The 25,214-nt window shown below is 40.1% G+C and overlaps 1 protein-coding gene across 2 annotated transcripts; it reads left to right on the top strand.

Moving 5' to 3' along the window:
• Positions 1 to 1,324: 1,324 nt before the first annotated feature.
• VSTM2A (V-set and transmembrane domain containing 2A) lies at positions 1,325 to 24,871 on the top strand. Of its 2 annotated transcripts, XM_088832013.1 has the most exons (5): positions 1,325 to 1,678; positions 3,445 to 3,611; positions 4,700 to 4,750; positions 7,454 to 7,790; positions 24,465 to 24,871. In XM_088832013.1, exons 1-5 carry the CDS (start codon positions 1,600 to 1,602, stop codon positions 24,551 to 24,553), a joined length of 723 nt encoding a protein of 240 aa, XP_088688139.1. In that variant the 5' UTR covers positions 1,325 to 1,599; the 3' UTR covers positions 24,554 to 24,871. The 2 variants fall into 2 exon arrangements, with proteins under 2 accessions (XP_088688139.1, XP_088688137.1); XM_088832011.1 differs by lacking the exon at positions 24,465 to 24,871 and having other exon boundaries at positions 7,454 to 8,089.
• The last annotated feature ends 343 nt before the right edge of the window (positions 24,872 to 25,214 follow it).

Below are 25,214 nucleotides of genomic sequence, written 5' to 3'. Positions count from 1 at the left end.
GAACAAATATAAAAAGTCTCTCATGACTTTCTCCAAGTCTTACAGTCTGCCAAACCACAGTGAAAAATAAATATATCTCCAGAAAATAATATTGTTCTGAAGTTATTGTGCCTTAATTCTCTGAACATTTAAGTTACTGCTGTATTCAGCAGATAAGTGGTTTAATAACCCGACAGTATTTTTTGTTTTTTCTGGTCTGTGAAGGAATTAGCCACCTACACATTTTTAGCAATAAAATGAAAATGCATATACTGTAATGTTAACAGTCATATTTCCAAATAATACTGAAAATCTGCGGTAGAGTTGCATAGAAGTAACAGTGAGAATAAAATACCTGGCACCGTGCTTAAAGGGCAAATAATTTTATTAAGATTTAAATTCACTGCCTAACGGTGGACAGAGTCTTTAAAGCGACAGATATCGCTTTTAGATTCTTAATAAGAAATAGAATACACATCTCAGATCTTCTCCATGGAAGACAGCTAGATTTGTTCCAAATAGTAAAACTTACTGTACTTTTAGTTCCTAAAACAGTATTTGTTATTAATAGAATATGAGGGAACATTAAATCATTACTGTGTTAGCCAAAAGAAAAACAAAACAAAATAAAAATATACAGTAGAATAAAGACCTTAATGGTATTTGAGACCCCTCCCCCACCGCCAAAATACACGTGAGATGAAGGCTGGGAAAGCGAAGTAGTATATGAATTAACAAAAACAAACAAATGAAAGCGTAAATGTGGTACGACTTTTCTTTCTGGAAAATTCCCTCAATATGTGACTTTTCGTACTTTTCGTCTCTTCATTCACCAGCAAGAGTGATACGGTCCCTGTAGGAGTCGCTTCTCTTCCGCGCGAGGTTGCTCAGCAATAAATCCGGGTGAAATAATAGCTTGCGCTCTTCCTGGTTAGAGCAGTTAATAACTGGTTAAGCGACATCTCCCTCCAATGGCTGTTTTCGTCGCCCCGGCGCAGTGTCTTCGCCCAGTCCCGTCCCTCTCCTTCCCGGCGAGCCCCATCCTCCCGCCCGCGGCCCCGGCCCGCTCCTCGTAGCCCCGCCGCAGTCCGTGCTCCGGGACTCGCCGAGGCGGGAGCGGCTCAGGCGGCCGGAAGCAGCGCGTGCGGAAGGACCGCTGCCGCCGCTGCCGCCGCTCCCGGGGCGCGGGCGTAGACCGAACGCGGCCCGGCGCGCACGGAGTTAACGGCGCCGCGGCGCGAAGAGCGGAGACGGCGCGAGCCCGCGAGGCCCCCGCCCCGCGTCGTCCCCGCGCCCCGCGCCGAGGGCTGACGCCGGACCCGCCGCAGGAAGCGGAAGGCGGGCAGCCGAGCGGCGAGCACTACTCCGAGCCGAGGTCCGGGTGTGCAAGCGCAGCCCGCCAGAGCCGAGCCCAGTACCAGCCCTCGACCGCGCCGCCGACTCCCAGTCCCCGCTCCGGGTCCCTAGAGCAGTCCGAGGCGGCGAGCGGCGGGATGTTCGCAGCGCCGCACCCTGGGCGCTGAGACCAAGCCTGCCGGACAGTGGCATTCCTTTCTTTCGAAGCTTTTTGGCTGTTGGATACACCGATGTGACCCCCCCCCCCACCTTACACTTTTTGGAATGATGGGGATCTTTTTGGCATATGTTGGATTTGTTTTCTTTTCCGTTTTATATGTACAGCAAGGGCTTTCTTCTCAAGGTAAGTATGTGCTCACTGGTAAATATACATTTGCTCGCGGTGTGTGTGTGTGTGTCTTTGCGTTCAAAGAACGGCCAGGCAGATGTAGTCAGGTTCTTAGCAAGTAACAAACAATAGTGTTCTGTTTGGCATTTTTCTTTAAAGTTTATTAATAGTAGCCCAGCTAGATTTGAGAGCAAATCCAGTTGGTTCCTGAAAATGAGGTGGGTTCCTCGGTGAGCAAAAACACAGAGCTATGAGTGTGTGTGTGTGTGTGTGTGTTCCCTCTATCTGTGTGCATGCACAGGGTAACCACTCTTGCATACATTATTATCGCAAACAGAGCTGGGGATGGAATCTCTCCATGGCGAGCCCTCCTCTATGTAGGCACTATGGGCTTAGAGTTTCCTTTTTCTGTGTCCGTGTGACTTCGTTTGCGTGTGTGTTTATCAAAGGACAGACTCCTCTGAGGACCCATAAAAAGGCACGACATGCATTACAAGCAGCAGCAGCCTGCTGAATCCAGTTGTTCAGGACTTCGCAGGCTGCAGTGATCATTTCAGCACCATGAACAGATCACATCTCTACTGCCAGAAGACTGCATCACTTCTGCAGACAGAAATGCCATCAACGGAAAAGTCCTTTTCAGATCAGAATGTCTTCTTAACATCTCCCTTTTCCTCTAAGTATAAATACAGTTCTATTTCAGTAGAAATCATGTTGGGATTTTATAATTTTTTAAAAGAGACACTGATGGCGCCTTGCTTTAAAAAGTGGAGGCAAAGTGCATCCACCCTAAATCGACCCTGCAGCCCCCCAGTCCTCCTCCCCATGAGTACGCATTGTAGCTGTGCACTTCCTTAAGCTACAAATATCTCCTAGACTTTTAAGGAATCATCATCCTTTCTCAGAGTGCCTCTTAGACAAGATAAGAACAACCATCCAATGCATTCCGTGTTAGGGAAGTGCCTTTGGGAGAGAGGAAACATATTTTTGTGAGTTTCACCATGACTCCATGAATCTTGCAAACTAGCAGTGTCAAGATTTGTATTGAAAAGGCTCAAAAAAAAAAAAAAAAGAAAATGTCTCTAGTGACTTTAGAGCAATCTTTAATCTGAACCAAGCCCAGGTGTGTGATTCTTACATCCCATGATGTGTGACAATTTACAGTACAATAGCTTGTTGGGAACAGATATGAAGGTTAATTTGAAAGGAAGAAAGAAATATCCACAGCTTAGAAAGTGTGCAACTTGTTTCAATGCTGTAGCCCTCCAATCACAACTGCTAATATGATATATATCAGGAATGTAAATTTTGACAGGTAATCGTGATCTTTTCTCTATCACATGGAACATCCAGTTAGTCACAGATTGTTTAGAAACTTGGACATAAGAGGCTCTCTCCATGCATCAGCTTGACAGATTTGTGTAAAATGTACTTCCCTGAATCCGTCAGTAAGTTTTGGGGAATACTGCAGTCTGACAAAAGGTATTTTTATCTAACTGTGAGCAGCCTGGCTAGCAGAGGGGAGTTATTGGCAAGCTTGTTAACCTTTCTATTATCTGGATTTGATCAACAACAAAATGATTTAGGCATAATACCAAAAATAAGACAAGAAAGAGGCCAAGGAAAGCGGTGGGGGGGAGCCTCGGGGATATCATAGCGGGGTGGGGGTTGTTGCTTTTTCTTTTTTAAAGACCCAGGGAAATGTAGTGAGCTCACAAGAGATGCTGTCAAGAGTGGAGTGCATAGTGCATGTTCCAAAAGGGTGCGTTTCTGTTTTGCAGCAAAATTTACCGAGTTTCCACGGAATGTGACAGCAACCGAGGGGCAGAATGTGGAGATGTCCTGCGCTTTCCAGAGCGGCTCTGCCTCGGTGTACCTGGAGATCCAGTGGTGGTTCCTGCGGGGGCCAGAGGACCTGGAGCCTGGGGCCGATGTGGCCGGGGCACAGGTAGCGGAGTTGCGTCACCCGAATTGCCTGCTTGGTGTCCGGCCCACTCACTGACTTAGACTCCTGAGTGTCCAGCCGGGATCTTGACCAAGATGGTGTTGGGGAGCCCCTGGGAACACCCCTGGCTCTCCTGGCAGCAAGGATGGCGCCTGGGGATGCCAGGGGGTGAGCCCTGTCCTGGCGACACCGCAAGGGAAAGCAGGTTGTCTAGTCTATCCCGGTTAAGAACTGGGAATAGACTCCACCTTTTAGTACTGGACATTGTCAGCAGCCCGTGATGGCACTGCTGCGTTGATACATCCCCGGACACTCGCTATCCCTTCAGTATGGTGGGATGGGGGCAAATTCTGTCGGTTTTTCCATCACCCCCACCCCCAACCCCTTGGGTTCTTACCACCTCTGCCAGACGCAGAGGGAGGGAGCGGGGAGAGAGATGGAGAGGAGCGGGAGACTGAACCGGAGGCGGACAGACAGGGGAGGGGGAATGGAAGGGGAGAGAGGAGGTGGGAGGAGACCGAGGAGGGAGGCGGGAGATGGGGAAAGGAGAGACGGGGTGACGGCGGAAAAAAAGGAATGGGGAGTGACGGAGGAACCCAAGGCGACTCGAGCGGAGAGGGGGCGGGGAGGGGAGGAGAGAAGAGGGGGCGGGTAGAGAAACTACGGTCTGAACAGAGAAGGAGGTAGTTCTGCAAAAGAGGCTGCGGATGTGCGGGGGCGAGTGAAGGTCTGTGGGAGTAACAGCAGGGAATGACAGAATGCAGTCCCCCGAGTTCCCAGGTCCCCCATCCCCCGCAGACTTGCGCACCCCGGGCACTGACCTGAATGCAGCTTCTCGAGTTCCCGAGTCCCCGTCCCCCGAGTCCGGGCACGCCCGCGCCCGCCCCGACTTCTCACCCCACCCCCACCCGCCGAGTTCCCCCGTCCCCTAATCCCCGCTACCGCTCCTGCGTTCACGAGGGCAGCCACAGGGACTGGTCCTCTGGCGGGTGGCTGGGGCAGCGCCCCTCCCTCCAGGTTTGCGCCGCGGAGGGCTCCGGCTGGGCGAGGTCTGAACATCCGTGTGCCCCCCTCCCCATCCCTCCCTGCAGGCTGAGCTGCTGCCAGACCGGGACCCTGACGGAGATGGGACCAAGATCAGCGTGAGTGTCAACGCAACCACTGCACTCGGGCACCAGTTAGTGAATTTCGGTTTTCAAAAGTGTTTTTACTTACTGTTCCCAGTGGAGGAAATTTGCACACGCAGGACAAGAGCCCTTTGGCTCTGTCTTACCTTACCTAACTGGGTACAAACACATTGAAGCAAATTTAGAATTCATACAATAAAATTATTTATCATAATGGCGTAAATATTTGAAAAATTACTTGGAATCATTTTGCAGCCCAAGAGGAATGTGACACTTTCTTGCTCTTATTAACTATAAGAGTAAAAGGAAGCAATACTAATAATGTACATTCAAATTTATATCAATAATTATCCTTCAGTAGCAAGTAAAAGATGAAAATCTTCCCAGGCAGAAAAAAAGTTAAAACATCCAACAGGGTGTTGAAGTTGTAATGAAAATAACTCGACTTTCCATGTCATTGGCATTTCTAATGCCAGTGTTCAAAATCATGTAATATAAGACCAAAAGCCAGTATAAATATAAAAGCATTGTTAGAGGAGGTTAACCTGTTGAAAATACAGAGATGTGTTTCTACTCTGCTGGTTATTACTGGTCATAATTGTCTGAAATTAGAAAAAAAAATTACTATGTCTCAGAGGAAGCCATCTAGAATCACTTTATACTAATAGAATTGCTCAGTTTGTTGATAATTAGTAAACAAGTTTCCATTACTAGAAGTACTATGTGTATCAGGAATCTAAAAATCACATTTTAAAAGGAAATTTATTCCAAGGCTATTTTAAGAGCATATAAAGTGATAGAATATTGGGGTTACATCATAATTAAAAGTGTAAAAATATGATAATACAATCAAATTATCTAATCTAAATGTATAATCTCAGCATGGAAGAAAATATCAAAAATCAGATATAGACCAGAAACTCCCAATTTCTTTTCATAAACTCACTGACTTTTTAGACTCTTTCAATTTAATTATTCTTATATCACATTATCTGTTGTTTTCCAACAGTGCTAGAAAAGCTTTATTGGTAAGATCAGTTATTAATGATGTTTTTCTTAAATATTCGTTTATGTATACACATATAATTAGATTGTTTATTTCCTAGTCATCTTCTATTCTTCGCCTATACCCCAATCCTCCGAAGACCGAGAGAAGCATGTAATTAGTTGCATAGTCATGCACACAACTGCTAACAGCATTATCAGTGCCCAGAGTTCATACAGTCTGGTCAACTGGAAAGAGCTCTAAACACAGAAGTAGAAAGCAGTGTGTAACCTTGAACATAGGTCCCAAGCCAGCAGTTAATTTAAATTCCCAGGTGAGATTTTACAAAATATAGTATGAGCTTTGCCCTGGAGAGATACAGAGTGTTTCTGCATTAATCCAAATGAGAGTATTTTCTAAACCTCCTCAGATGATTCTAGTGTACAGTCAACATTGACATGCACTGACCCAAACCCCCTAAGCCTCAGTTTACTATAAAATGGGATAATAACAACATATAAGCACTCTGACTACCCCAACATTATCAGGAGACTAGGTTGAGAATATATTTGAAACTACTGTTTCCCATTAGTTTTACAGCCTTAATAATATTTGTGTGTAATTTTCATGTACATAAATGCATACTTATGGTTATGGTTCAGATGTTGAAAACTATTTATATCTACAACTCTATATGTAAAAACCAGATGAACACGTCCCAAATTTTCTAAATTATTTATGGCCATTTGAAAGTGTAATGCCCAGTACAGGAATAACTTTCTGCCTTCTCACTTCTCTTCTTTGTCTTTTAAAATTAATTTGGAAATTATCCAAATGCAGATCTTGAATGTCATATGAAGTCCATCATTGTCAGTCATGGATAATATGATAATATGATGTATATCAAATCTACCTCTTCTGATAAAGATGCTTACAGATCTATTGCATATTATATAGAATTTTATATATTCTATATAACCATATATTTATATATATATCTCCTTGGTATTAATCTGGTGTAAACAATATCAGAAGTGAGAGTTAGTTTCTATTTTGAAAATCAAAGCTGTTTGTAATTAATGGCATCTCAAGTTCCAGCAGCACACAGACTCTGTGGTTGCAGGGGCATGTACTCGGAGTCATAGGATTTCAGGTGATGTTAATTTGCTCCCTGAGTCTTGCCACCCCATGACTATAGGTCAGACTGCACCAACAGCTGGAGTAAAAACTTTACTATCCAAGTCCATTTTGTCAGTCCATTTAGTAATCATCCTGAAGTGGGGATTAAAAGCACATTCTCACTTAAACTCAGCTGTGACCAACAGCATGTTTTTGTGATCTCTCAGAGTGGTAGGTAGCCTACAGTGAAGAAGAGAGGCTTTGTAAACTATTCACGCATTAGGTCCTGTTTCATTCAGTTGAGCTCACCTGGCAGAGGCCAGTCCCATGGTGGGATCATGGTAGAGCTGGTACCAAATGCAAACCGTGTGGCTGATGGAATCTGGTTCAGCCGGACTGAACTCATGTTTCCATGATCTTGTGAATCTAGGTGCTCATAGAATAAGATAAATAAGATCTTCTAATTAGACTGCTGAGGAAATAAAAAGCTTTCTGACTGTGGCTGTGAAGCCAATAAGACCTTTTAATTTTCCAACATTAGCAAGCTCAGGACAAGACATGGGAATCAAATCACTTGATGTAGCACTTTGTTTTTTTTACCTGCAATTTTTCAGACAGTGAAAGTCCAAGGCAATGACATCTCTCACAAGCTTCAGATTTCCAAAGTGAGGAAAAAGGATGAAGGCTTATATGAGTGCAGGGTGACCGATGCCAATTATGGAGAGCTTCAGGAACACAAAGCCCAGGCCTACCTAAAAGTCAACGCCAACAGCCACGCCCGGAGGATGCAGGCCTTCGAGGCCTCGCCCATGTGGCTGCAAGATATGAAACCTCGCAAGAATGTCTCCGTGGCAGCTCCCAGCAGCATGCACAGCTCTGCCAACCAGCGAGTGCCCTCCACTTCCAGCCCTCAAGAGGTAGCCAAAATCCCCAAACAAAGTCCACAATCAGGTATGGAAACCCATTTTACCACTCACAAACCCTCCACAGGAAGATTGGTCAGTGTAGACAGATTTATGTGTGACGGTTTCTCTAAAATTGGAGAGCTAGTTCAGTTAAAATGAGGATGAGCTATGAGAGTCGGAGACTGACCTTTCCTGAGGGTGTGAATTGCCCCATTAGTAGCTGGCAGTGCTTCATGTCCAGGGAATCTGCAGGCTGGACTTCTTTTCCTTCTGTATTTACACTCTATAAGCACAATAAATCATGTGCATTTGGTTGCATTATAAATGCATGTTCATTTTCTCTACAGATTTATGTATCGATAATGACCCAAATTAAGAGACTTTCACTTCATCAACATGTAAATGAAACAGACACACCACATTTTCAGGGACCCATAGCTTTAAGCAGGACCAGTTACCAAGGGCTCCTGTTTTGAAGGAGAAATTTCAGCTGCCTGTGATGAAAGTAATTATGGTAACGGGAGGAAGTAAGGGGGGTGAAAGGCAGAAAGTGGTACAGTGATAAGGCAGCTCCTGTCAATGTGGCTTCGATGCCAATTTAGAAGCTTAGTCACACATTTCCTAAGTCAGCTGTGCAAGTCAAAGCTATTCTGAATAGCATTAATTTATGTACTGATTCAGCCAATGGAAACTCACTGAAGTTTTAACCTTGGCATAGAATGAGCAGTACCTTACAACACCCTAGACTGTTCTGTATCCTGCTCAAATGCTTGATGCAGTATTTTAGGATGAAGGGAGCATAAAATATTGAATTTCTCATTTTTGAGTTTGTCTCATTATAGTTTATCATTGAAGAATTATTGATACTACTATTGTAATAGAAAATTATATTGCTAACATTCAAATTATTTTTAGCTACTAGATTTTTAAAATTTCATCATTTTATCAGGATTATTTATATATAAATAAACATTTAAATATATATTTTACATTTATATGTAAAAATATGTACATATATAATATCAGTCGCATCCAACTCGAGACCCCATGGACTATAGCCTGCCAGGCTCCTCTGTCCATGGAATTTTCCAGGCAAGAATAATGGAATGGGTTGCTATTTCTCCCCTTTCTCCAGGGGATCTTCCCAGCCCAGAGATCAAATCTGTGTCTCCTGTGCCTCCTGCATTGGTAAACACCACTGAAACATCTGGGAAGCCCATGTGCATGTGTATATCTTTAAATCCTTATTTATAAACAATATTTTAAAAATAATATATGCCACCCTAGATTCATCCTTAGGCTTCATGTGCTAATGGACACTATTTGTTTTGAGCTTCATTAAGGGTCCTTGTGTTGTAGGTAAGCAGCTTTCCCAGCAAGTCTTGCTTATGGCACCTTATGCCATGCTGAAAGGAGACAGCTTCTTTGAAGTCAGATTTGTATGACTTTGTCTCATTTTCCTCTTTATCATCTCTTTTGTTCCCAAAAGAAAAAAACCATAGCTGAAAAAATATATATATGTATATATATATATATATATACACATATATGTGTGTCTTAGTCGCTCAGTCGTGTCCGACTCTTTGCGACCCCATGGACTGTAGCCCACCAGGCTTCTCTGTCCATGGAATTCTCCAGGCAAGAATGCTGGAGTGGATTGCCATTCCCTTCTCATACACATATATATGTATACACACACACACACACACACACACACAAACTTAACGGTTGTTATTTTTTAAGCCATTATTTGGTAAAGATTTTATACTTTTGGAGACATTGTCTTTGTCCCTTTCTCACTGTCAAAAGAAGAACATAGATCCTATATGCAAAATTACAGAGACCACTCCACAGACAATTTACAGCCTAACTGGTGAGGACTCCAAATCATGGAACTGAAGTTATTAGCCTACATAGATTATTCCAAGCTGTAAATCATAAATCCATTTTATGGAATCAAATTACTTATCACAGATGAAAGATTCTAAGCATAAGATGAAAAGTTCTATTTCTAAATTCTTTACATTTTGGATTGAATAATGTACTCTAAAAAGATTCATTTCATTTTAATATCTTTTTCTTAGTCTTGTGATTGGTGCTAAATGGCAAAAGCTATACAAATCTAACAATTTTCAAAGAGAAATCACCACTCATTTTCTACCCATCACCAGCCTCACCCATTGCTTCTTCTAAAGGAACAGGGTGTACTGCTCATGGAAGCCTGTATCCATCCAAAGCCATTTCCACTAAAAATTATCAGCAATAGCAAAGGTTAATCTGAAACACATCCAAAATTTTCATTTCTATTTTCTTCTACAATTGAATACTGGAAAATATTTTATATACATTTAATGTTTTCTAACTTCTAGTGCAGAAGCTATGGTGGCCCAGCCACTCATTTTATTCATGTGTAAGTCTCTGTGCTTGCACAATTATTGCATAAGATAAAGTATTTGAGTTAGATATATATATATATAATATTTATTCTAACACCCACATCCTGATTTGTAATTTCACTTTATGATTTTCAAGGTTATATTCAAATAAAGCTGATTTCAATACCCATGCTTCATTTATTCACTCTCCATCCTTTCAAGAGCTTGTATGCCAAGCACAATGATACAAAAATGGAAGACATACTTCCATTCTTCAAAGAGTTAATCATTTTTATATTTTTATTTGTGAGAAAACAAAATATTTGTAAATTACACTGACCACGCATCTTTGTTTTCCTGTTTTATTAAAGGCAAGACATGATGAAGAAAAAATAATTGAAATCTTGCCTTTATAGACCAAGAGCTATGTTAGCCTTTTGTTTTTTCACTTGACATAGGGAGGCATGTGTCATCCATGGTGTCTGTGACACTATAATACCAACCTGTTACCAAAAGCTGGGCTGTTGGCCTTTTATTTTCATCACAGTTTTTACTTAGTTGACTGAACTATTTAGTTTGAAATACTCAGTTCCTAATTCATACTTCGTTCTGTCAAAGTAATTCTGTCTCTCTTTGAAGGAAAAGTATTAGCTGAAAATAATTCTGAATGTATATTATAACAGTCAAATTACTCAATTTTCCTAGAGCAGAAATTTATGTCAAAAATATGGAAAAATAGTCTTTTATTATCTGTATATCACAAAATATATAACTACTTTACCAGATATTTTTTCAAAAGCTAATGCACATGTAACTATCCAATTGAGCTGTATCTTTATGGTATTTATTTTTAATTTTTTAAATTCTACCTACATTTGATAATCCACAATTAGGACCAAAATACTGAAGAAAAATCATAAAGCAAATAAACAGAACTTGGCTTTTGCAGTCCCTTAGGTTTTTCTCTTCTCCAATCTTTGTAGCAATAACTAACATTTAGAATGTCCTATAGGTGTTCTGAGGGTAACAAGTGCTGATTCTAGCATGAACTGGTTTAGTTCCATCTGCACTAAGAACAGATCCCCAAGTACCTCAATAAACTACACCATTCTCTACTCATTTCTTTCTGTCTCATGGAGAATATCTACTTCATACAGAAGCCAAACATCCCCTCCATCCACCACCACCCCAGTTTCCTACTTTTGTCCTTCCCCACCCAGCCTATATTCCCTTCTATGGATCCCCTCTCCACACCCTTGCCAACAAGCCAATGAAGCTGTGAATGCAGCCTGGCCCAGTCCCACCCCAGCCTCGCAGATACACCCCTAAAGGTCACACCCACAGCCCCACCCCTCAGCTGCTGGTCTCCTGAACTCCCCTCTGGCCCCTTCAAGTTGACTGTTAGCATTCCCCTTTCTCTCTGTGGACTTCTCCAACTAAATTCCTCTCTTAAATGTAGTTATTTTCCCATTCTCAATGCTCCAGTCTCATCCATTTCTATGATTTCAACTACTAAGTTTTCCTTAGAAAATTTCTCAATCTGTTGCAAAAAGGGAAACCCATTCCATGTCCTGAGAGTGGGCTTTGGTGTAACACTCTGTAATGAACTGTCCGAGGAGACACATGTGCTGACACAGCAAGAGACTTTATTGGGAGGGGACACCTGGGTGGAGAGCAGCAGGGTATGAGAACCCAGGAGAAATTCTACCACATGACTTTCAGTCTTGGGCTTATGGTAATGGGGTTAGTTGCCAGCTTGTCTGTGGCAAATCATCCTGTTTGGCCCATATTTGGTGACTTGGGGTCCTTACTGGTGTCTTGTGCATCGCTCAGCCAAGATGGGTTCCAGTGAGTAGGATTCTGGGAGGTGGTAGGACCTCATAGGTCTGACATATGAACTGATATCTCCTCTCTTCTTTTGACCTTTCCCAAATCCTTCCTGTCGGTGGTAGCTTGTTAGTTCCACGTTCCTTACAGAACTTCCTGTTGTAAGATAACTCATGCAAGTGATTGCTGTTGTGCCTGGCCAAGGCAGGTGGTTTTGGTCAGTGATTCCCCTAACAAATTGATAGTCTAATCCTGACTTCTCTCAGGAGACCTAGACTAGGGCTCCTGCTGTCCCCTCACCACCGCCATGTCTGTCCCAGGAGCCGTGTGCAGAGCAGAGCCCCTGCACAGTGGTTGACAGCAGCTGTTGACACATGTGCCACTTGTCCCCACCCTGAGCCTGGACTGGACTGTGACTGCTGTGACAATGAAATAGGAAGGAGTAATGCCTCACCAGCCAATTTCAGACCTTTCCTACAAGAGGATAGGCAGCCTCTGCTGTGGCCTTAGAATCAGTCATTGAGCACCAAGTGCAACTGCCTTGAGATATGGTGCTGACTGAAGGCAGCCAGCCTTTGACTTGAGCCCCAGCTGACCATCCCCCAGACCTGTGAGATGTAATAATAAATTGTCTTAAGGAGCTAGGTTTTAGGGTGGCTTGTTTCAAAGCAATAAATATTTAGATCAGGTCCCTAAATATTCAAAACTTGAATTTATTATTTTAGCTTTCTCACCAAAAAGAAATTTTCTTCCTCTGGTGTTCCCCAGTTCTCTTAATAACACCATCACAGGTAATAAGGAAATCTTGACTATCTCAATATGTGGAACACATCACAACAGAACATAAGTATTAAATAATTATCGTTTCCAAAGCACCATCACAGATTTTCAAGGTCTCATTTCCAGCTGTTTCTCCTGATTTCCTAACCCTCACACATAATCTTCTAAATTGCTCTTTCATAAAGTTTTTTTCAGATATTTCTTACCTCTATGACTTTGAAAATGATGTTTTCTTTCCCTCTTTGCTGGACTCATACTCAAATGCAGATTCTTTTATAAAACTTTCTCCTGTTGTCTTAGTCAGAACTGGCTGTTTCCTCATTCAGGTCCCCACAGCAACTTGTTTACACTTACTTTGAAGTCCTCATTGTACCCTTTTCCCTGGGGCATTCCTCCTTTCAGTGCTAGAAGTCCCATTTTCTGGGAAACCTGACACACAGACAAAATAGTAGTCACCCTAAAGATGGCTTTTTGGCTACAGAGATCACCACTTCTTTTGCTTTCCTGTAAGTGCCTAGGACAAGTGGACATCTTGTCTGGGGAGAAAAGGAAGAGAGAGGGCAGATATAACTTTGCTTTTGTCTTCTTTTTTGTTATATTTGCATAAATCGATTACATTGCCTCTGTTTCAAAAATGATCAAGACTCCTAAACAGTGTTTTTCAAAGTGCAGATGTCCTATGCCAGACTTACAAGGAAGCTTATTAAAAAGTTCATATCCCAGAACAAATGTCTGAGTCTAGAAGCAGAAATATCCATTTTTATGTGTAGTTAATTATGAGAATTGTTCTCTCTAAAATGTTCTTATGAGTGAGAGAAAAAAATTTATTACACACTATGAGATGTGTGTGCATGTGTGTGATACTAAAAAATACAATTTTAGAAACTGGTCTTTTGCTATTGTTTTTTTCCAGTATTGTTTTGGACTTTTGTGAAGCTGTTCTCTTCAAGCTGGCACTCATAAGAAAACTGGCCATAGTTAAGGTGTAGTTATGTTTCCACGTGTGGTTGCTCAGCAGGAATACTGATTCTCTGAACTGAGAAATAATGATTGTTGTGTTTTCAACATGATGTGAACCTGAGCATTGACAGGCAGCAGCTGCTCCAGCTTCTAGAATCAAGGGCTCCGGAAGCTCCTCTCTGGCTTACAAATGTAGCAGCTTTCCAAAAGTGGTCAAAGTTAGAGAAATGGTCTTACAACAGATTTCAGAGCTGGTGAGGGGACGTAGATGAGGGGCTCAGTGTCTTGCTGGAGATTATTTTCCTGAATTAAAATATGAGGAAATAGTACACGATATCCACGTAGAGAGTCACATGTATAATCCAGACCTCAATGTTGATTTTGGTTTAATAATCCAACTTGACTGCTTACACAGGTTAAATTAATTTGATCATTGTAATTCTATCAGTTAAATGGCTGCTATGTAAATCAAGCAGTCATGAATAAGATGAAAAATATATTTGAAGCAATGCTTTGGATAATACAGGTCAAAAGATCTGCTGGAGCTATGTTAGAGCTCGAATTATGCAGAGTAAGAGTCTGTACTGGCTAAATTCTCCTGTAAACTATATTTAACTGGTTGAAATTCAGTAACTAGCTGTGTCTGCAAAACCAAGGCTCCATTTTGTGCTGTAAGGGTTTTTCAGTGCATGGACACTTAAGGGTTCTGCAAGGTTCATTTGTGATTACTAGGGCTCTGTGACTGAGGCGCCATGAAGCAGAATTTGCCAGTGTTTTAAAATCTTGTCACGAATGATTTCATTCTCCTTAAGGTTTCAGGAAGCTGCCAGAGGAGTTTTATCTGGATAGATGACCAAAGGTTGAGAAGTTGCTGGAAAGACCTCACTCTGTTGGTCAAAATAGCGTGAATTCTCAAGAAAGGCAAGGGCTTCTTCTTCCAAGGAACACTGCTGCCACCTATAGCCTGTCACAGGTGTATTCATTTCAGCTGCGCGTGCTCAGCTCAGTCTTTCTGATTGTGATCCCATGGACTGTAGCCTGCCAGACTCCTCTGTCCATGGGATTTTCCAGCAAGAATACTGGAGTAGGTTGTCATTTCCTATTCCAGGGGATCTTCCCCACCCAGGGATCGAACCAGCGTTTCCTGGGTCCCCGGCATTGGCAGGCAGATTCTTTACATCGCCACCAAAGAGGCAGAAATCCAGGGGAAAGTGCTTCTTAGACCAGTTGGTTCTCTCACCAGGGGAGGTGGTGGGCACAGTTGTTAGACTGTTCTCGTTTCATGTCCATCACTCACAGCTGCGTGTACCTCTGCTTCCTCAGTTATTTAATAGGAATGATCCTCATGGTATTGAGAATTAAATGAAATTATATACATAGAGAGCGTGTCACTGATCAACTCTGGATAAGTGACAAGTGTTCGGAGAAGGCAATGGCAAGCCACTCCAGTACTCTTGCCTGGAAAATCCCTGGTAAGCTGCAGTCCATGGGGTCGCTACGAGTCAGACATGACTGAGCGACTTCACTTTCACTTTTCATTTTCACACATTGGAGAAGGAAATGGCAACCCACTCCAGTGTTCTTGCCTGGAGAATCCCAAGGACGGGGGAGCCTGGTGGGCTTCCGTCTATGGGGTCACACAGAGTCGGACACACTGAAGTGACTTAGCAGCAGCAGCAGCAGTTGGCTGTGTGTAGGTGATGACCTAAAGAAGGGAGAATGGGTCTTCATTCCTGACTACATTTTACTGTTCATAATTTCAGAGCTTCCTTTTTTTCTTCTGTCACACTGATGCTGATTAATGATAAATTGTCCCCTACATAACCATACCACATTAGCCACCAGCTCTCTTGACCAAGGTTATAACTAGATGGTTGATTTTATTGGTTACAAAATAATAAAATTTAAAGGATTTTTAGGACTTTGAACTGTGACCTGAATAAGTAATATGTTTTGGGAAGCTGAATTTATAAATACTGTCTGCTATTGTGATTAAATTCAAGCTTTCAGAAAAGACCCTCCGAATATTTTAAATCACAAAATAACTATGGAAAGTGAAAATGAAAGTCTCTCAGTCGTGTCCGACTCCTTGCAACCCCATAGGTGCATCTGAAAACATAAACAAGAATATTATTAAAAGCTTTAAAAAGAGAGAAAAGCAAAATGGATTTAGAACCTTATAATAAGAATGGCATAGTAGTAGTAGATAACAGATTGTTTCCTAGATAACTTGTTTGTTGAGTGAGCTGCATACAAATCTCTCTGAACCTCAGAGTCTTTATCTATAAAACTGAGGTAGTGACACATGTACCCCAAATAACATTTTAGCATTGTGTCATGATATATTTTAAACATCTCGCAGAGTAAACCTGGCACATGAGTGAGGTCATCACTTTTTGGTTCTCTGAAATAACCATGTATAAAGAGGGCAATAAAGGAACATAAATATAAACAGAGAAGGCTCTAAAATAGTAAAATACAATAACATCTGATGAATTAAAATATAATAATTAAAGGTGAATTTATTTAATAAATAACAAAAAAAGATATTACAATTTAGGCTACATATCCAAATGAACTTCAATTAAATAAAGAGCTGAGCAGAAAAGAAAAATTTGACACAGGAAGATTAGCACAAAAACAGAGGCCTGATGGTTTAAAGTTACTAAAGAAGGTTTAAAGTTACAAAATATACAAGTGAAAGTAACATTGTACTATAAATAATTTAAAACATTTGATTAAATGAAGTGTAACTAATAAGTGGTGTAATAAACAAGGAAATATTTGTGTTTAATACTCAGGGAAAGAAGTGAAAATGTCCATTTTAGAGATGCAAATGATTATGTAATCTACTCCAAATGACTTAGAGATATCAAAAGTGATCATGTAATATTGATAAGCTCAAGGCAAAGATATAAACTTAAATCAGTTCTTCATATGACAGCAATAACCAAATAGAAAATATTTGCAGCACAATATATAATCCTCAGTAGTAAAAAGAAAAGGGTATAGCAAATAAGTAGTATAAATATGAAAATGATTAGAACACTTTGTTAGAAGAGTTTAGGTTTGAATAAATGAGAAAATATGCTGTTTTTGGATGAACAATCTCAGTACTGGAAATATGTCAAGTTTTTCAAAAGTGTTTGTAGATTTGTTGCATTCCCAGTCAAATCCTTAGTCAATTTTGAAAACTTGACAAATGTAATTAGGCAAAGATGTGGCTCAGCTGGTAAAGAATCTGCCTGCAATGTGGGAGACCTGGGTTCAATCCCTGGGTTGGGAGGATACCCAGGAGAAGGGAAAGACTACCAACTCCAGTATTCTGACCTGGAGAATTCCATGGACTGTATAGTCTATGGGGTTGCAAAGAGTCGGACACGACTGAGCAACTTTCACTTTCACTCAATAATCAACACATGTCAGCAAGGTTACAGTGACTCAGGTATTCTGCTATATCATTGCTTGCAGGGTGAACTGATACTTCCCTTCTGGAGGGAAATTGGCAAGAAAGATCGGTCTCAGGGTTTGAAGTTGGCCCTGAGATGATGCTCTTGGAGGAAAATCCAAGGAGCTCAGGAGTGAGGCAGACCCAGACCTGTGAACTGGAATGCATATCACAGAGCTCTGCCCACAGTGTGAAATTCTCAGAGGACCAATAGGAGGGAAGTGTCCCAGTGCACATGGCAAAACCATACAATGGATAGTAAGCACCTTCTAGACTCATGTCTTCAAAGAAAGTTTAATGAAATTAGAAAAGAAGCAATATGTAATAGAATGCGAAAAAATATAGGACAAAGAACTTTAAAGTGAAAACATAAAGAATACTAAATTTTAAGTCAATCTGAGATATTTACATAGAAAATGACAAGAAATAATATGAAAATGCCCATCAAATTATTTGATTATTTTGTTTGTATTGATAACATTTGTACATTGATGATTTATTACTTTTCTCATGAGAAAAAGATATTTTAAATTGCCCAAATTTAAAAATAAGCCAGTGTCAGACAGCTCTTGAGAGAGAAAACAAAGAAAATATATTTAACAAATAAACAAAGGAAAAGTAAAAGTTTTGTGTAATTGTGAAGTTTATGACAAAAAAACTCACATGTATATACACATATGTGTGTATGTATATTAAAAGCACTAAGATGAAAGTGGTGTCCCTAGAAATTGCTAGTAGCATTGAAATTAAGAGCATTTTATCTTATTTCCTGGGAGCTGGTTGGAGAATCTGACCATCAGATTATTCTTATTGGGTGTTATCTTGATAAATTTATATTGATTAAATAAATCAAGCACATATAAAGTCTTTAAATAAAATTGCATGCAATTACTTTTCCTCTCTATAATGTGACTGACTGAGCCCCCAATTTGGAGGGAGATCAAAGTGATGAGCAATGGTATTTTCACCAGGGGCACCAGGGAATGTCAATACTCTGGGGGATTTTATACATATTAACCGTGTTTTATTTCATATGACTGCTTCAAAAAAGTCCGAGAGAGCATTTCTGTATGAATTCAGAATCCTATCTGCATTAAAAGATCCAGTATAGGTTAAACTCTCAGTGATTGAAATAAAGCAAATTACAAAAGCTAGGGACACCCTTAGGACACTGTCCTTACTTGTGATGGGATCAAAACTCAGCAAAGCCATCCCACCTTGGCACCAATCGTCCTCGTAGATTATTCTTGAGTTGAATGTGCTTCTTTAAGTGCTCAGACAAACATATCTGAAGATGCAAATCAGTTTCTTGCCTCAGACAGAACTCCTGAGTAGCAGTCCTTCACCTGCTCTCTGAGCACAGTGTATTGTATAACCCCTCTCAGTTTCAGTTCCTTAATCAGCAGAATGATTGTGGCAGCCTCCTGGGACCACAGTCAGAGGTAAAGAAATATTAGCTGCTATTGTCCTAATCATCAACTTGTCTGCACCAATATCAGTTCTTCCTTGGATGAATCAATTACAGTGAAAATGTGCTGTTTTGAGATGCACTGTGGTCCTAGAAGGCGGAAGGCAGTTTCACTTTTATGTGCCCATTCTTGAGTTGCTGTGGAAAGTATGAACCCCAAAAGCCTGCTATAAGCAAAAAAGTCTGGAACCTTCTGTGGTGAATGGGGTATCGCTTCTTCACCTTGTCACCTAGACCTTTGTGTACATGGGCAGCTGTGCTTGTCTCCCTCAGCTACAAGAGGCCTCGTAACTAGAATAGAGGTGTAAATCTGCTGACTAACAGAAAGCAGGAAAGGAAATTTAAACAACTGCTGCCAATATGCCTGGGCAAAATAGGCGATTTATGTATTAGGTCAAAATGAAGCACATTTGTTTTAAAAAATGGATCTCTATAAGAAATTGGCATTAGTTCCATAGGAATCTAATAAAAAAATATTTTTTTCAAAAAATTATAGGATAAAATCATCCTATTATTTGACCCTTCCCCTTAAGTCGTGATTTAGTATATGCAAACCTGAATTAAAAGATAGCTCAGATTTTCTCACAGCTAATTTCATATCATAAAGCTGACACCTATAATAAAAAAGAGGTTAGTCAAGGCCTGTCTGTCCCTACAGCTGTAACCTAGGCCTCTTCACAGGCATTTCAGTTTTGCTTCTTTTATTATTGGAAATTTTCTATTTTAAGTTTGTTCATAGGATAAGCATCACAAATATTCACTTTGAGAAAATTAAGATTCTGGAGCCAGATCAGAGAGCCACAGCAGGACATAAGTTGTGTCCTTTCTCTTCTCTTGCTCCTTTTAATCCCACTAGATACTCAAACAAGAATAAAAACCTATGAGGATTATACCTAAATCTGTGGATCGGTTCCCTGAATTGTGACTCTTCCCAGCTCAAAACCAAGAGTTGTCCTCACATAGGAAATTAATCCATCAAAACAGTCTCAGCCCAGAGGAAGAGGATATTTGAAGAGCTGGCAAGATTTAGATGCGATAAATTATCTAGATAGTTGTCTCAATGCTCTGCTTACTTCTTTGAATTAAATATCCACATCCCATATCTTCCCTGGTGGTCAGAAGTTTTGGTTGTCTTTCTCTTCCCATCACTAATGGTGGTACTTTGAACATCAGCTTAACTTTTCCTGGTTCCAGGCTATCAAATTTAGATTAAAAATATAGAAAAGAGTTCATAGAAAGAAGAGAACATGTAAGAAGGGTGGGACCACGTCTCATTCAAATATTTAAATGAATTTGGAGGAACCTTTAAGATCTAAAAGACTATAATATGAAAATTTCAAAATAATATTATATCATCAGACATTTGGCATACTGTATGGCACAAAACAAACTTTATTTATTAATGTTTAGGGAAAACAAGCTGATGTTTTCATATCCAATAATTATCAGTTCAGTCTTAGGGAAAGAAGTTTATTTTTTCCCTAAAGCAAGTTGCATTTTCTCTGAAAAGATTATTGTATATTTAAATAATAGTTTCACAACTTAATCTAACATGTGGAGGCATTGAGGCAAGGTTGCAATGCCTGAGGGAGTTTCAGAAAAAAGCACATCCAGACCCTGAGTTGATCTGACTGCTTTGCTGTGTCCTCATTTCTGTACCGTTGTTTAATTACCTATTAACTGTGTAACCTAGATTGAGTTATTCCATCCCACTAAGTTACATTTTCCCAATCTGTGTGTTCACTGTATGGGCCTAATGAGAGGGTAAACTAAGACAATATTTGTATGTCACATGTATACGTATTCCCTGACACATGGTAGGTGCTGAATCTTCCAGTTTGGCGCGAAGGAGAGGGTGCAGCATTGTTCAATCTGTCCAGTGTCTTCCAGCCTCATGGCTGTAGATGCAGGGTTCAGATGGAACCATCTAAAAAGGAAGGTGCAAAAAAGGAGCCAAGTCCTTCCATCTGCAAACAGATAAGGGCCAGGCAGGCTTTCCAGTTCGTATGCTGTGCTGAGTCAATCAAGGCAGGAGGAAGGCAGTGACTGAGAACGTGGGTAAATAGTTTCTTCTCCACCTGATCTCAAAGGACTCCGAGGTCTCAACTCTGCATTGTTGTGATAGGTTCTTATTTGTCTTGTTTCTTATAAAAGAAGTAGATGGAATTTTCTGTTATTCTCTGAAATAATTGTTGTACATAGTGAAGATAAAATATTTGAAGCTTTTTTCTTTCCTATTTCTCATTGGCCAAACTCGTTTGTCACAGACACGGTCTTGGGCAGCGGTCTTGTTTATCCGCATCCCAGTGAGGGCAGTGTGATGCACTATCACGAGAAACAAAAAGGGCTGAAGAAGAAACCTAAGTGCCTGTACTCATGAGACTTCTAAGAAGACTTCTTAGACTTTTCCATTTGCAAAATGGAGCAAATCCCTCCTCACCCTACCTTACAAAGGCATGAGAAATTGCACCTGAGAGAGCACTGAGGAATCTTTAAACATAAAAACAAATGAAAGGCGTCATTATTACACTGAAGTCAAAGGACGTCATGAAATCACATTCTGAATCAGAGAAAAATCTTCAGATTCTGTTAGACTGCTCCTCATCGAAGCATGTTATGTGCACATTTCCTAGGCATAATTTGGATAATAGCATCTCCCTTTCATCTTCACAGGGTATTTTGTGTTGGGGACAAAAGTTTAAAAACTCAAGGCATTGCTTTACACTTTAAGAATAATAAAAAAATTCCTAAAATTTTATTCTTGCCTTTAATGAGTTTACAGTGTAATCAGTGGGGTAAGATACAAATATAATGAGTTATAAGTCAATATGAGCCCTGTTAAGGCCATAAGAGAGGCAAAACCAGAATCACCAGGAAGATTAGAGGAGAGAGAGCTTACAGCTACTTCATGGGAACAGACACAGCAGGATACAGGTTATCTGAGGGGAAGAGTTGCTTAAATGAATGATCATTTTTAGGGAAAAACAGGTTATCTAGCTTGGTTTGAGCACAGAGCAAAAGGAAACCAAATAAAGCAAAACAGATGACCAAATACAATTTCCGGCCTCCTCTTGAGAAAATATATATAAAACAATAAAATGCAAACAGTTGATATGCACATTTTAGGAAACATCAAAGAAATAAATACTTTTTTTTTTTTTTTTGAGATTTCAGAAGTGAGTGGCTGCAGAGGAAATTAGAAATCCAGGGCTCCTGATTGCAATCCTGATTCTCATCATTCCAAAACAAAAACAACAATAGAGCATAATGAGTAGCCAAAGTTTGCACTTTACAAAAATGTATTGTTTTTTAATTTTCTTTAGAATAAACCACAGCATGTTTGATAATACAGTAATATTATATTCAGAATGTGTGCTTATGTGTGGTAAGTGGCTTTAGTTGTGTCTGACTCTTTGGGACCGTAGCTTTCCAGGCTCCTTTGTCCATGGGATTCTCTGGGCACTGGAGTGTGTTGCCATGCCCTCCTCCAGGGGATCTTCCCCATCTAAGGATTGAACCCAGATCTCTTACATCTTCTGCATTGGCTTTACCACCAGCACCACTTGGGAATTCCTATATATTCAGAATAGTGTGCATCTAAATGAAATTGACTATGACGATTATTTGTTAAAATTACATAGGACACAGTATAGCATTTTAGAGTCTCAGATTTCACTGTTGAAATCTTTGGGGTTAAAAAGATGAAGAAGGACATATCCCTTCTTTCGAGACATGAATAAAACCTTTAGAAAGAAGAGAGAAACAATCTGTGATTTGATGACAAAACAGATTTGTTCTAGAATTTACTGTATAGGGAAAAATAAAACATAATTGGCTTGACAGAAATAAATTTCACTTAATGAACAATATGCTAGTAATGCAAGTGTCTAAAGTGGATGAATGATTACAATCTGAAAAAATGTTATGTGTTGCGATGATTTATTGAATATCTGATGGCAATTCAAAATATTAACCTTAACATATTCTTTACAGTGTGTAATTGGGTTTGTTTGCAGTTATACTCTCCAGTGTTCTTGCCTGGAGAATCCCAGGGACAGGGGAGCCTGGTGGGCTGCCGTCTATGGGGTCGCACAGAGTCAGACACGACTGAAGTGACTTAGCAGCAGCAGCAGCAGTTATACTGCCCATGTAAATTTTGTTTTAATTCACACATACTGGACACAGTGTAATATAAAATGTTGTGTCAGAATGGTAGCTGTTCCCTTCGAATCTCATCATTCTCAAGAATGATGGACATCTCCTGTGAAGGGTTGATTAGTTGAGAAAGGAGGCACTAATTCACAGTTTCAGCAAGTTTGAGCCAATCCGCAATGCTTATACTGAAAAGGAAACATTATTTCACAAAATATCATTTTTGAAGAGTGAATCATTTTCCTTGGTTTTATTGTTTTTAGTATTTTTCAAACCTTTGTTCACTATCAGACATACTTTGTGTCAAGTACTACTGGCAATTTAAGGAGTCATGTAATCATTTTGTTTCTTTCTTCCTTTTAATTACATGAATTTCTTTCTTTTAATTAAATGAATTCCTGTCAAAGAGTCTCCCTTCAAAGATAACAAGGGCAAATATTTAATTTTGGTTCTGATGCAAGTGATTCTACATGGATTGTCTATATTTTCCTTGCATAATCTTTATGTTTAGAGCCACACGTGGACTGTACCTTTACTTTTGCATTTTTGAAATTTGCCACCCAGCTTGAGTGAAGCAACACACTCCAGAGACCCACCACTGATCTTGGGTTTTGAGTCATCAGGTTTCTGTGTTCATGACTCACCCCCTAAACAAGGCAAATCAATGGCTACACTCAAGTAACCTAATTGGAAACATTAATGTGAGTCTGCTAAACCACCCCTTTAGAACCCTAAATATTTACTCTACAGTGACTTTTTGAGAGTGTGTGCTTTCACCTTAATTTCTGTCACTACCAATGAGGACTTGAACATGATTTAGCTGAAATATTCAAAAGATTGAATTTGCCTGCCTTCACTCCCTTCAAACCCTTTTAAGTTTTCTTGAATTAAAATAAAGGAAGAAAGAAAAGAAATGCTTTAAGGTCCATCATATTTTTGTTTTCTTATCAATAATGATTATTACTAGTAAAGGTATATCATTTACATTCATGGATAAAATATGTGAAGAAAAATGCAAAAGGACAATTTCATTCCCTCCCTTATGTAGTCTCAGAGAGCTGTCAAACATGCCCAGTTCTTGATAATGCTAAATTTTCTTCAGATTTTAAGGATAAAATATTGACAAAACTCTTCCTCTAAAAGCAGATGCCCAAATGCACACACTCCAGCCTATTTTCCTTGCCCTTGAGAAGCCTGCTGCCCTTGGTTTGGTTTTTACCTCCTGGGGTTTTATGCTTGCAGTGGTAAAACGGGATGTGTTTTTAAACACCCATTTAGGAACAACCAAGTGACTATAGGGATTAATCCTCACAGAATTGCTTGAGGAAAAAGTATCTGCATTTGTTCCTCTCAGTGTTCCCAACTGTGAAATGGCATGGTTTGAAAACAGACAAAGCAAACAAGACCACTTCCTGGGACTGAAATACTTTGTATGTGTTGTTATTTGCAGTGCATGCCAAGACATTCATGGGCACCAGAGCCAAGCTGGCGAGCTAATTAAATATATATATGTATGTGTTTAAAACAGCCTAATAAGGAGCATTGGAAATCTTCGAGATGAGCGAATATCTTATAACTTCTTCCGCAGGTGCGAGGATAGCTACAAGCCATGGACTTTCTGTCCTGCTTCTTGTCTGTGGCTTTGTGAAGGGTGCTTTGCTTTAGTCTAAAGTGCTGACTTTTTTCCAATATCACTTTCTCTTCTTAAAGCAAAGAGCAAATCGCCTGTAAAATCTACGGAGCGGACAGCAAAGTTGACCCTAAACTCCAAGCACCACTCTGCACCCACTGTACTCTAATTACCTACACAAGGAGCGCCTGCTTTCCGAAGCATAAACGAAGAGGCTGTCTCACGCTTTGTTCATAACATTTTCTTGGGCAAATCGCTGATCTTTTATTTCAAGAGAATTAGTGTGAAGTGATAGAACATTTTCTAATAGCAACATCTATATTTTTCCTTTTCTTTCGGCTACTCAAAGCATCATCTCACTGACTGATCAGGGGTTGGCCTGACCGTCCTCGGTATAGTGAATATTGACCACAGACACCACTGATTTCCTACTAAAGACTGATTTCCTCTGCAGAAAGTAAGCAGAGATCAAAAGGCTACAAAACATAAACTATCATCAAACAAAACCCCTGGCTGGGCGCAAGAACAAAATTTTCAACACTGCAAGTCAACAACATTATTTTAAATAAAAAATAAAAATTTTAAATAAGAAATAATAAAAGAGAATTTTTTTTTTTTAATTTTCCCCTTTTTCTTGGGTTTGTCTCCTTTTTCTTGATTGTAGTTCTTATTCCATGCTGGCAAATGCTGATTATGGCCAATCCCTGTAAATCCTGGGAGGTTTATATGCAGACATTTTAAGCAGCCTATATTTCAGTGCATTTTAAGTCATTTTGCAATTCTTGTATACGCAAATGACAAATTCTGTAAATTGCTTATAGTATGTGTGA

The sequence above is a fragment of the Moschus berezovskii genome, chromosome 3 (assembly GCF_049115385.1).
Source record: "Moschus berezovskii isolate FMDL1 chromosome 3, NW_MosBer_1.0, whole genome shotgun sequence".
Lineage (NCBI taxonomy): Eukaryota > Metazoa > Chordata > Mammalia > Artiodactyla > Moschidae > Moschus > Moschus berezovskii.
This window is presented reverse-complemented; position numbering and strand designations above follow the sequence as displayed.

Bases quoted from the DNA above. Each gene is read 5' to 3' on its own strand.
- VSTM2A (XM_088832011.1), top strand. From the start codon at position 1,600: ATGATGGGGATCTTTTTGGCATATGTTGGATTTGTTTTCTTTTCCGTT. The intron at 1,679-3,444 runs GTAAGTATGTGC...TCTGTTTTGCAG, and splicing joins GCAAGGGCTTTCTTCTCAAG to CAAAATTTACCGAGTTTCCA. The intron at 4,751-7,453 runs GTGAGTGTCAAC...GCAATTTTTCAG, and splicing joins GAGATGGGACCAAGATCAGC to ACAGTGAAAGTCCAAGGCAA.